This window comes from Zootoca vivipara, chromosome 1 (genome assembly GCF_965207765.1).
Source record: "Zootoca vivipara chromosome 1, rZooViv2.hap1.1, whole genome shotgun sequence".
Lineage (NCBI taxonomy): Eukaryota > Metazoa > Chordata > Lepidosauria > Squamata > Lacertidae > Zootoca > Zootoca vivipara.
In genome coordinates, this window is record NC_142582.1 from 78861933 (window position 1) to 78875147 (window position 13215).

A 13215-nucleotide genomic window follows, 5' to 3' on the forward strand; every position below is an offset into this window, starting at 1 on the left:
GTCTTAAAGCGGAGGGCCCAGTCCAAAAATGTGCTGAAGGCCTCAAAAGCCGAGCATGCCACTGAGCAACCCATCGGCATGGCTTTGTCAATGAAATACGCACCCTCAAACCGAAACCCCAACCACTTGAAGTCCTGAGGGTGGACCGGCAAGAGTCGAAACGCTGACTCGATATCGCATTTGGCCAGCAATGCTCCTTTACCATATCGCCTGACAAGCTTAACAGCCTGGTCAAAAGATGCATATTTCACTGTGCAAAGCTCATCTGGGATACCGTCATTTACTGATTTACCAACTGGGAAGGAGAGATTGTGAATAAGTCTGAATTCGCCCGGGGTCTTCTTGGGCACCATGCCAAGAGGGGAAATGTGAAGCCCTGGGATGGGGGGGGTTAGAAAAGGACCAGCTACTCGCCCCGCCGCGATTTCTTTATTAATTTTCTTGATTGCTATATCTGGCCTCTCGCGTATAGATTTTTGGTTATTCGGGGTGCCTGATAGAGGCGGGGTAAGCACCGGGATTCTAAAACCTTGAGAAAAACCTTCCCAGATATACGAGGAGGCGCTGGAATTAGGATAGACGTTTAATAAGGCCCGCAGCGGGGGGAGTTTTATGGGTGAAGCAGCCAGTGATAGGGACAGGTTAGTATCTGTTCTGGCTGGCGGCCGATCCCTGTGCGGGTCCCTGGGAGTTCCTGGTAGCTGTGTTTGAGCCGACACCCCTACCGCCCCGAAAGGGCTGCCTCCCCTTAAAACAGGACGTACCCGGGTGCTGGCCGAGGCATTTCTCGCACTCATGTGCGTACTTACAGTTGGGCCTCTGACAGAGGCCCTTGTTATACTCCCAGCAGACCCTGCGACGCGGATCCCTCCTGGGCTCAAACCTGGCTGATTTTTGAGGCTCCGCCTGCTTCTTTTCGACAAAGGGCACCACGTGGTTACTCCAGTAGTGCTGATTCCTTTGGTCCCAACGCGTCCTTGAGTTCTGAGAGGCGTTTCTACGGAAATCTTCATCGTAGTTAAGAGCCGCCGCTTCCCCCGCCATTGAATAGGCCAGCCTGACATCTATTATGTAGGCCCACAAATGCATTGCCCTTTTGGGGTATGCTGCTGCGATTACTGCAGCCCAAATGTGAATACCCGTCTGCCAATTCTCAAAAGTACGGTCAGCACGCGGGGTTCTATATCTACGCTTACCGAATTGCTTCCTTTTTTCTCCTTTTCCCAACATTTGTGATAGGGGCAGCAGCGTAAAAACATCGATATAATCGCCATTCAAGATCTTTTCACGTTTACGATTAGACAGGTGAGAACCCACAATTATGTCAATGTCTGAATTGGTGGAGGATTTAACCTCAGGCACCAACCCACCATCCCGCCATTCCAGCGTGCCGTTAAAGCCCCTGCGGTGGGAGCTCGCCCTCCTCCTATGCACCCAGACCGGAAGACCCATCTGTTCTTCTGCCTCCCCCCAGTAATCCTCCATGGGAACCTCCGTGTCAGAGTCGGAAGACGTACCTGAGTCCTCATCCGAGTCGTCTTTCCTGGTGCGCTTCCTCTTCTCCGTCTTCTTCTTTGCTTTTCCTCCAGCCCGAGGTGCCTCACCCCCCGCCGGCTCTCCGAGGGGCTCGGCCACCGACCGGGTGCCAGCATCCTCCCGCGATGCCATCGACCCCGCGACCAACAAAGGAGGCCCGGAATGGGCCTGCGAGGATTGGGATCTAAAGAGGTCTGAAATGGTCTGAGCAGACATGAGGGGCGAGACTGGTGTGCGAACCTGATCATGAGAGGCTTGGGGCAGGCTAGCTGAAGAGGTCTGGAGGCCCTGCGCCATGGTCTGGGCCTGTTGAGCGTGCTGCAGGAAAGAAGCCGACGTGCCCTGCTGGGCCCTCAAATCCTGTTGGGAGGTTTGAAGCAAGGCAGCCCGGGGGGGGTTAGTGTGACGCGGGCCGGGCTGTATGCCCTGAGCCATGGTCTGAGCCATGGTCTGGGCCTGCTGAGCGGGCTGCAAGATAGAAGCGGATGTGCCCTGTAGGGCCATCGAATCCTGCGCTATGGCCTGACTCTGCTGACGGTTCTGCTGAAGGATCTGTAGGGAAGTAGCCGATGTACCCGGCTGGTTATCCATATCCTGCTGAGAGCCCAGGACCACCTCCCCACTGGACTGCGAGCTAAAGAAAGAGAGGGAAGAGCTAGATAACTGAGTGTTGCCCGGGGGGGTTTCAGGAACGCCGGCTTGGGTATTGCTAATACCATTCTGGGCCCCTCTGCTCGCGGAGGCGAGAGATACACATAAAGGGGCAAGAGTGGAGCACAACGGTCCCAGCTGATTGCAAATATTCTGTAAATTGGAAGCCACTTGGGCCAAAGCCTCGGGGTTAAAAGAGGGAGCCGGGCCTGATGAGGCATCGACAGCAGCCCCTGCGGAAGCAGCACCCTTAGCGGACTTGCTGCGCATACTGCGTCCAGAAGGCATCCTCTTGGAGGTAACTACAAGCACTTAAGGAGACCACCGGAAGCGAAACGCTTGTAATTTAATAATAGAAGCTGCAATGCTAATTACGCCCCCGCTGCCAGATCTGCCTAATTAAACGTGCACTATAATTAACCGAATAAATAAGCAAAGGCCACAAACCTCAGGTATAACAAATTACCCAGCGGGTGACAAACTAGAAAGAGGAAAAATGAATAAATGGCTAATTAATACCCTGAGGAAACAACCAGGGAAAAACTAAATTAAATTTTCCCCGAGCAGATCAACCGGGAGGGAAGGAAACCGCTTTCGCACTTGGGGAAAAATGAAACAAATAATCCTAATCAACGCAAGGAATAAACAACACCAGGAAAAAACAAGGCAATTAGACACGAGAAATGGTAACTAACAGAGGAAATAAGCAACTAAGGCAATTGGGACGCGAAAATGCAAATAAACAGAGGGAGCAGACAACTGAGTAAATGGGCAGAGAAGCCTCATACAATTCCGCCAGTAGGCAAGTCGCGGTTAATTATTCCCACACACGCTCAATCACACAATATGCCTGTAACGAATATAAACATATATGGGCCTTATCAAAGTTATGGCGGCAGAGAAAAGGCAAACCAGAGCCCCCCACAGGCAGCTGCGACTAAGCAGGGGAAACCTCAGGAGGGGGGCACCAAAATGGCCGCTGAGGCCTGCACGCTATGACCTCCTCAAGATGGCCGCCAAGGCCAATCCACGTGGTGAGTCTGCCCTCACCTGAAATGGCTGCCTCGACACACGTGCCCTAAACTGCACGGGAACTACAATAAGCGTGAGATTGCTGGGAACGAACAAAAGAGAACAAAGGAGAGCACAAGTCACAGGGGGGGAATATAAAATTAAACTAAGTCTGCTGAGACCCCACGTGCCCTAAAACGAACAGTAAATAGAATTAAATCACAAGATTACTGAGGACTAACAACAGAGAGCCCAAGTCGCAGGGGAACGGAGTAGGTGGAAACCCCACAGCCCCGCACGATCAAAGCTGCGCGCTCGTAAAGCTCACCACCTCCGCCGGGACGTTCGCTGCTGAAATACGACTGCTGGCTGGATAGGTCGCCGGGAGGCAGCCGCCTCGACCGGCAACGCTGGCGATGCTCCGAACGGCCCCTGGCTGTACAAAGCGGGCTACGCGCCCGGTGGGGAGGCGAGCCTCGGATGGCTCCGCCTCGCTGGATGCCGGCTGAGGACCCCTCCGCCGCTGGGGCCTCCCGGCCACTGGCCGCAGAAGGAAGAGGGCGAGCACGCTCCCGAAAAGAGGGAGGACAGGGCAGGAATCGCGGCCGAAAAGGCAAGCGCCAACCGCGCGGCCCTCTTAAAGCTGCCCGCCCACGCACCGCCGATCAGCTGTTCAGCGGGAGTAGGAGCGGCGCCGGCAAGCGCTAGCGGCGCTTCTGCAAATCTTCAGTAAAAAGGCCACACCGCTCCGACGATCGTGAATAGCCTGCAAAGAAAATGCTGAAGCCGCAAGGTGAGGGTGAACCGGCAAGGTAAAGCAATCGGGAGCTCAAAAGGCTGATCCGATTGCTCTGGCTACCGGGGAGAAGAGAGGCAGAGTTCCCGCCTCCGCCCCGATTTAAACGCGGGCAAAGCTCCGCCTCCCAGCCGGCCCTATTGGCCATCCGGGTGTGACGGAGGCGGGAACCCCATCTCGCGAGAAGGCTGAGTACACAGCCTCTCGCGAAGGTTGGGTCGGTCCCTGCCCACAACGCCACCTCCGCGAGACACGGAAGTGGTTTTGTGGAGCTACAGTCTTAATTTTGATTTAAAACAGTTTACTACAGAAGTTACTATATATCCGCTAATAAGCAAACTTCCCACAACACAATCACATGAAGCCACAAGAGAATCATGTGTTTTTTCTAGGACTGCCTTATATTTGGAAAAAAGAAAAAAGAAATCTCATATATTTTGTATGTTTCCAAGCAGTACACGTTTGAACTGGCAGTACATTAACACATAGTCATTCTACCCTAGAGATGGGGGGGAAACTCTACTGGCAATAATGCAGTACTCTTAGAACTAGATTATTAGAATATTCTGCTGAATATTTATTTATCTTATTAAACACCAGTGATACACACAGCTCTAATATATGGGAGTCAGTTTCGCGAACCTGAACAGGAGAGTTTTAAACTAAATCCTGAAGGGTGGGAGAGACAATATTACAGATGACAGGGGAGCACCTGGTACTGGGGATAATAACTTTATTTATGTACAGGACCCAGGTGGCACTGTGGGTTAAACCACAGAGCCCAGGGCTTGCTGATCAGAAGGTCGGCGGTTCGAATCCCAGCGACGGGATGAGCTCCCATTGCTTGGTCCCTGCTCCTGCCAACCTAGCAGTTTGAAAGCATGTCAAAGTGCAAGTAGATAAATAGGTACTGCTCTGGCGGGAAGGTAAATGGCGTTTCCGTACACTGCTCTGGTTCGCCTGAAGCGCCTTTGTCATGCTAGCCACATGACCTGGAAGCTGTACGCCGGCTCCATCGGCCAATAAAGCGAGATGAGCGCCGCAACTCCAGAGTTGGTCACGACTGGACCTAATGGTCAGGGGTCCCTTTACCTTTACCTTTACGCACAGGAAACTGAGGCGGTGGTACAGAAACCTACTAAAGGTGAGCTGGGAGTTAAGGGCATGTATAAGAAATGGAATTAAGGGAAAATCACAAAAGAGGAGTAGACACGAGTAGCCAACAAAGGTGAAGGCCATGATGGCTAAAGCTCATAATGAGCTTTGTGGAGAAGACAAAGAAATGCTATTGGGTGACAGAGAGGAGGCAAAACTATTCAACATCTACGTTGCCTCTGTCTTCCCCAAAGGAAAGCAATGCCCAACTTTGTGGTAACAGAATAAGTGATGTAAGGAGGGAGCTGCAGCCCAAGATAGGAAAAGAGGTTGTTAGGAAACACCTAGCTACTTTAAATGAATTGAAATCTCCAGGGCCTGATGAGCTGCACCCAAGGGTATTAAAGGAGCTTGAGAGGATGTAATTTCAGAGTCTCTGCCTATAATCTCTGCGAATTCTTGGAGAACAGTGGAGGTCTCTGCAAACTGGAGGTGGGCAAAAATAGTCTCTAGCTTCAAAAGTGTGTGTGAGAGAGAGAAGACCCAGGTAACTACTGACTAGTCAGTTTGACGTCGATACCAGGAAAGGTTCTAGAACAGATAATTAAATAGTTGGTCTATGTCTATGAGCACTTTAAAAGGGATGCTGTGATTACTAAGACCCAGCAGAGTTTTCCTGAAAACAAGTCATGCTAGACAAATCTGATTTCTTTTGTTGATAGAGTTGCAGGCTTGGTGGATCAGGGTGTGTTGTGGACGTAATGCATATTGATTAAGGCTTTTGACCATGAAATACTATACTCATTACCTGTAACATTTTATCAGGGCTAGGTTCAATCCCTGGAGGCATGTTGCTTGGAGCAAAGGCAATTTGTTCCACCTCAGCAAAATAGTTGGTGGGGTTTCTGTTTAAGACAAGCTTCCCCACCGGAATCAGAGGATAGTCTTTGTGAGGCCAAACCTATAAAATGCAATAATGCTATTTATTACAGACATCTTCCAAGTATATCTTTCCATACAGATGCAGAACTTTTATTCTTTAATATCCATTATGTAGGATAAAGGGATGGAAATTACGCTTACCTTAGTTACATCAAAAGGATTGAGTGGAAATTTCTCAGCCTGTTCAAATGTCATAACCTGGATATAGAAACTCCAAGAAGGATAGTTTGCATTAGCAATAGCGTTGTAAAGATCGCGCAGGGCATAGTCGGGATCTTCAGAGGCCAGTCTTCCTGCTTCTTCAACAGTAAGGTTTTTGATTCCTTGATCAGTCTGCAAAAATCAAAATAACATCATCTTAGAATTTTTGACTAAGAATTGTTTTGATCAAGAATTGCATACTAGTAATGATGAAAGAAAGAAATATTAAAATTATTAAGGAGACCAGTCTGTGTGTAGAAACAGACTTTGGTCTAAAGATCTGCTGTGGGAGAGGGCATAAGAAGCTGCCATACTGGAAAGAAGCCAATATCAAGAGGTGCAGATAGACTTGCTTCTTCTCAAATTTAAATAAATTAGCATTAAATAAACAGAACAGTGGTTTGGTAATTCTATGAGAGAACGCAAATCTTTCAAAGGCAAACAGTGGTTTAAGAAAATAAATGATTCTATCATTGTATAGGAAGCATAGGGGAATTGTGTCACTCATTACTGAAGCTGCAGGAACTACATACCGGTAGTATATTCAACCAAAAGACTGCTCCATATATCTTTCAAATAAGTTGCAAGAAGCACCATATGAAAATCTTACAAGACTAGGAATGCAAAACTACATTTTCAAAACCCTGTAAACAATAATATGTTAATATTCCAGTAATACTGATTTAGAAGTAGGAAATGGTTATTAACAAGTGCTGAACAGGAAAACTGAAATTATTACCTTAAAATGAAATTTGCAGTATACGGCATTTCCTTCAGCATTGACTAACTTAAAAGTATTAGATCCGAAGCCATGCATGTGACGAAATCCATCTGGAATGCCGCGATCACTGAACAGGAACGACACCTAAACATAAAGCAGCAAAACATCATAATAATTTTATTATTTATACCTTGCCCATCTGGCTGGGTTTCTCCAGCCACACTGGGCGGCTTACAGCATCTCTAAAAACATAATAAAAAACATTAGAGCATTAAAAGCCTCCCGATACAGGGCTGCCTTCAGATGTTTTCTAAAAGTTGTGTAATTCTTTAGCTCCTTGACATCTGAAGCGAGGGCGTTTCACAGGGAGGACGACACTACCGAAAAACTAACAAATCTACCCCAGCTATCCTTAATGAAAGCTCACATAACTAAAACCAGTTACAGGTAGGTAGCCGTGTTGGTCTGACGTAGTCGAAACAAAATAAAAAAATTCCTTCCACTAGCACCATAGAGACCAACTAAGTTTGTCATTGGTATGAGCTTTCGTGTGCACGCACACTTCTTCAGACCAGGTACACTAAAACCAGGTACACTTTTGTATAGCAGACTGTGGACTTCTCTCCACCGAAGAATGCTCCAACCATAATTTATTTTCAGCATAATATTCTGCCCTCACCCCTGAAGCCTTTGCCCTACATCAATAGTACAATATCTCGTTTCCACATAATCCATCTGAGAGAGCCAGAGAATAATGTCCCAAGGTGCACACAGGATATACGAAGGAAACAAAGTTGACTCAGTCTGCAAGGCAAAGAACAAACGGGATAGAAAGAGTAAATCCTACCTGGTGCAGAGACTCAGGGCGAAGACTCCAGAAGTCCCATACCATGTTTGGATCTTTCAGATGAGTTTGTGGATTTCTCTTTTGGGTGTGGATAAAGGACATGAACTAATGCAAACAAAATGCAAATGAAAAATTCATTATTGTGTACATCCCTTATTCTAGGTTGGCTTTTATCTGAAAAGCATGTTCAATATATCTAAACTTACTCTGAGCGATGATAGAACCATAAATCTTAAAAACTGAAATACTGTACAGTGGAACCTCGGTTTGCGACCTCCTCCGTTTACGACGAACTCGGAGAGCGACCGCCACGGACCCGGAAGTATTTACATCCAGGTTCCGTGCACGCGGATGCGCAGAAGCAATCTGTGCAGTGAGCGTGTGCACAGAAGTGCTCTATTGGCACTTCGCGCACACGCAGAAGCATGCCCTCGGGGAGCGACTGGCTCCCCGAATGGATTGTCGTCGTAAACCGAGGTACCACTGTATTATATCCTCCTGCTTATTCCTATTTTGCTAAACTTTGACAAAACTCATGAGAAACTACATTTGTTAACAAAAACAAAAAACTGAAACTCGGGCCTGACAAGACAGAGATGTTCATAGGGAGAGGATCAATGAACAATGGAACTTATGCCCTCCCTGCCCCTCTTGAAGGAACCGGTTTGTAATTTGGGGAGCAGTGTTGGGTCCATCATGCTTTCTGGATTCTCAGGTAGGTTTGGTCAATATACTGGTTACAGCTGCTCCAAAATGTGTGTTGCAACATCCAGCAGCCTGGCTTTGAAGACTTTTTATGAAGCTTCAACTAGTGAAAATGCAACCATCACTTTAATTAACAAAATGAGTGGATGAGAAAATTACACCAGCACTAAAGCAACTGTGTGGCTTCCATTGCTTTTCCTGACACAGTCTGAAGTGCTGGCGTTAATCTTTAAAGATTTAAATGGTCCAAACCCAGTGTATAGAAGGGAACATCTTCCATTTCAGTCCACAAGTATACCCAACGATTTTAAAAGGTGAATGTGCTCAGAGATAAAAGTTTCTCATTTTTTAGAATGCTCTTTGGAACTTGCTCTCCAGGGCAGCCTGCCTGATTCAATGATCCCCCTCAGGCAATCCATATTGCAATCCATATTGCTTGCAAACATTTGAGCAAGCAGCTCATTTTTCAGAGCATCCCTTGAATGTGCTCACCTTAATTAAAAAATCTGAACTGAAATGAAACACTGAAAGGCAACCTCAATGCTCAAGTTACAGAGAATACACATCTGGACAAAAACAATAATTATGACCATTTGGAAGCTAACAGAAAGGTACTTTATGTTAGCAGATGATTCCTCTTTTTTTTAATAAGACGCATTCAGGTATTTTGTGCCTTTCTCTCTCCCTTTTGTTCACCACCCGTTAATATCTGTCATGAGCTGACCTACCAGCATTGCATCTCTGACAAAGAAGATGGGGGTGTTGTTCCCCACAAGGTCCCAATTACCATCTTCTGTATAGAATTTCATTGCAAAGCCTCGAGGGTCACGGACTGTATCGGCTGACCCCGATTCTCCCGCTAGAAAAGGAAGGTTTATAAATGTGAACACACTGAGAACTGCACACAGTTTTCCTTCAACCCTGGAGACTGACATCCATTCTAATACTGTGAATTTAGTATGAAACATTTAAGTTCAAAGCCAGTCATGCAAAGGGCTCACATAGCTGCTTCGGGAACGCAGCTATGCCATGGCCATCATATGTGTAAACTGCCCTCCTAGGCTTCACCTAATGAATGTTATAAAGTGCCAGGCATGATCTTGATCCTGGCAGATCAAGAGGAGGAGATGACAACAAAGGTTGCAAGGTTTTTAGCTGGAGCAATCAAAATAAGGTCCACTATTTTACTGCTGACTCAGGACCATAGCTGCCAAGTATCCCGTATCCGCCGGGAAAACCCCTTTTTTCTTACCGTTTCCCGGCGGTCTCCCGTTTGGCGGAAAATCCCGGCATTGTCCCTTTAATTTGCTTCTTCCCGGCGGCCATTTTTCTGGTGCCGCTTTGCCCTTCTATGGGCACCAGAAAATGGCGGCGCCGGCGTCGGAAGTCGCTTCCGCGCATGACCGGAAGTTGCGTGCCGCGACTTCCGGTTGCGGTTTGCCCTTCTATGGGCATCAGAAAATGGCGGCGCCGGCGCCGGAAGTCGCTTTTACGTGTTTCCGGTCATGCACGGAAGCGACTTCCGGTGCTGGCGCCGCCATTTTCTGGTGCCCATAGAAGGGCGAAGCGCCACCGGAAGTTGCGTCACGCAACTTCCGGTTATGCGCGCGCTGCCGATCCCGGATCTTTACGATCTGGACTTGGCAGCTTTGCTCAGGACCCTAAACTGTGTTTTATATAATCGACTTTTTATTTCGTTCTGTGTATATCACAATGTTCTTTTGTTCCTATGGCCAATGGCTGACGCAAATGAAGTTTCATTCATTCATTCATTCATTCATTCATTCATAAAGCACCAATTCAAAGGATTATGCTGAAGATTGTACCTATATATTGCCATTTATAGTTTTTAAGAAGAACAGAATGGCAGAATGGGAAGAGTTCATTGCACAAACATTTCCTAGTTTGGTTTGTTGAGAGCTGGCAATGTAGTGTCCTCATCAGACACCTTCATCTTTTGCCGTGAGACTGCTGTTTCTTTGTACTTTTTCCATTCACAGTTATGCAACTCAATAAGTATTATTATCCTAAAAGCAAAATCTGACTTCTGACTTGATTCTTGTTGGAAATTTTATCTCCCAATGGTAGAGTTTCGGCTTGGGGGTGCCTTGGCGGTTAGAATGAGGCCAAAACTACAGCCTCTGAGATTGAGAAAAGCTTGGGAGGAAGGGGTGCAGGATTTTAAATCTGACTCAATAGACAGTCGCCTTCCGGTGAAAATTAAGTATGCTAAAGTTAGGAAAAAGAAGGGGAAATGATTATTGTTCGATTGCAGGGTATTGTAAATAGGTTGAAACACCAGCAGGCCTTGAGTTGCAATCAGTAAAAATTTGGATAAATTAAGAGAAATAATAATTGGTTAAGCATGAATTTTGCAGAATGGAGGGAATTTTGAATGGAGGGAAGTAATGAGGTTTAAAGAACCTCAAAGATAAGGTTTTGTAAAAGGTATTTGTGAATTTGGGGGTGGGGGGAGTGCTATTGTGATTAAATGTGGAATTCAATTGTGAAAATCAACATAAAATTATTTACAAAAAACAATAATTTATGAAGTAGATATGGAATCCTTTGCTGCACTGGTGTGCTTAATGACATTTTGTAAAAATTAGGGAAAACAATACAAATTTTAAAGAGTCATATTGAAGGGGCCATTTTTAAATCAACTATATGATCAAAATCAATAGATGACACAACTGATGAAATATTATAGCTACAAGATATCAGAAGCCTAATGAAAATATTAGCTCTAATACCCATTCAATACTACCTCTAATACTCATTCAATGAATGCATGTGCACACGGCACAAATAAAATAGACGTGCACAGAATTTCTAAAGGCCAATTCTAAACCAACGTTAGAGAATTGAACAGCAATTGGAGTTCTTTTGTCAATATGCTCACATACCTTTGCTTTGCAATACCGTACTTGGTGATGTCACGAGGCACTTCAAAATAGCCAAAAGCTCCTAAATAACATGAAGTTACATGAAGTCTAACAAAATTAGCTCCTCTAAGTACCTATTTAATGAATGCATGTGTACACATGATACAAATAAAATGGGCACACAAAAGGTGTTTTTTAAAGACTTACCAACAGTAGAGAATCGCATAGCGAGTGGAGTTCTTTTGCCAATATGCTCAAATACTTTTGCTTTGCAATACTTGGTGATGTCATGAGTCACTTCAAAATAGCCAAAAGCTCCTAAAATGTTTAAAATGGTTGCTTTTATTAAAAACTGAAGATAAGCAGAAACAAGGAGTCTGAACACCAAGGACTTTGGTAAGAATATCTGATTCCGGGCTGCAAATAAAGGACAAAGTACAACAACTGACCACAATTTTTGTTGGATTCATAATTAACAGAGAACTAATTTTTAATAAGGGGAAACTATTCAGGAGATAACTTAGAGATCAATCAGAATGCAGGCGAAGTTCGAACTACTATCAGTTGCCATTATAGGGTTGCCAGACTCAATAGAGGACATTAAACAAAGGGTCTGCTGGTTTCTCTTTAAGGTTTCCAGACTCAAAAGAGAGCAGGGCAATTAAAGGCACAGAAGTCCTGTCCTCTATTGAGTCTGGCAACCCTAGTTGCCAAGTATTGATACACAAACCAAGACAGTTGGGGAAAGATCTCTGCCTTTATTGGGTGTATCTTTGCTAATGTTTTGGCCTATTTTCTCCCCCAGATGAAGAAAAAGGACACTTTATGTATAGATGCTTGCAGAAGCAATTCTTCTTCACTCTCTCACACAATGCCTTGGTTTGCTCACCACTTTAAATCACTCCTGCTTTTGCTACTCTGCTGGGTGCTGGGCCATGATTTGGCTGAACATTGTGTCTGAATCAGGCCCATGCAGAGCTTGTCTGAGGCCCAGGGCAGGAGTCACGTTCTTGGTATGACAGCATAAGTCCGGCACTACAAAACTGAGTGAAACACATTCTGGGAACTTCTATGCTTTCTTGTTCCTTCTGACAAAGCTGGTTCACAATATTTAATTCTCCATCTTTTCATTTTTAAACAACAAGCAACTTCTAACACTAACCTGCTCCTTTGGCATGCACAACTCTGTCTGGAATCCTCTCTCGGTCAAAGTTTGCCACCATATCCGTGAAAACCACATCCTGAACCAAAAGGGGGCCTCGTGGGCCCACGGTCAAGAGATTTAAACTGTCTGCCACGGGGATACCGGCTCCTGTGGTCACGTGATCTGGTTTCTAATTACAAAAGGGAAAAAAACATCAAGACTAGAACAAGGAAAAGTAGGCCTACACACGGCTTTTTACTTTTTTTTTGTCGTTTAGTGAATGTGCTTATAGGTTAATTTGACAGACATATGATATAATATGCTTTCCAACACTACAGGGAAAATTACTTCCAGCATTAAACTGAATCATTTTATAATAGGAATTATTAGGAGAGGTTAGGTTTGCATGTAATAAAAATCTAGATGTTAAAAAACCAATAGAAATGTGAAAAAGGGAAACCATTTCAAAGAGTTCTTATTATGAAATTAATGTTGAGGCAGAAATAGTTGAATAAGTAACACCCTGCTGTACCTCCAAAGTTGAATGTCACCCAATTTTGAAGTGCATAGTAATTAAGTACTTAATTGTGTTTATGCTTTACCTTTAAGCTTTCAAAATGAGCTTAACAGAATAGACTGCTTGGTTTTCCAGCAACTCACGAAAAGTTAATAATTTAAAGC

General features: G+C 45.3%; 1 protein-coding gene across 1 annotated transcript in view; it reads right to left on the bottom strand.

The window, feature by feature from the left end:
- LOC118088015 (catalase) overlaps positions 1 to 13215 on the bottom strand; it is a 36102-nt gene that overhangs the window by 10391 nt on the left and 12496 nt on the right. The window contains exons 2-8 of the mRNA XM_035121238.3: positions 12553 to 12724; positions 11598 to 11708; positions 9234 to 9364; positions 7801 to 7905; positions 6972 to 7097; positions 6173 to 6364; positions 5898 to 6050 (exon numbers count right to left, since the gene is read on the bottom strand). Of these exons, the coding sequence (XP_034977129.3) occupies positions 5898 to 6050; positions 6173 to 6364; positions 6972 to 7097; positions 7801 to 7905; positions 9234 to 9364; positions 11598 to 11708; positions 12553 to 12724 (990 nt within the window). The remainder of the gene's footprint in view (positions 1 to 5897; positions 6051 to 6172; positions 6365 to 6971; positions 7098 to 7800; positions 7906 to 9233; positions 9365 to 11597; positions 11709 to 12552; positions 12725 to 13215) is intronic.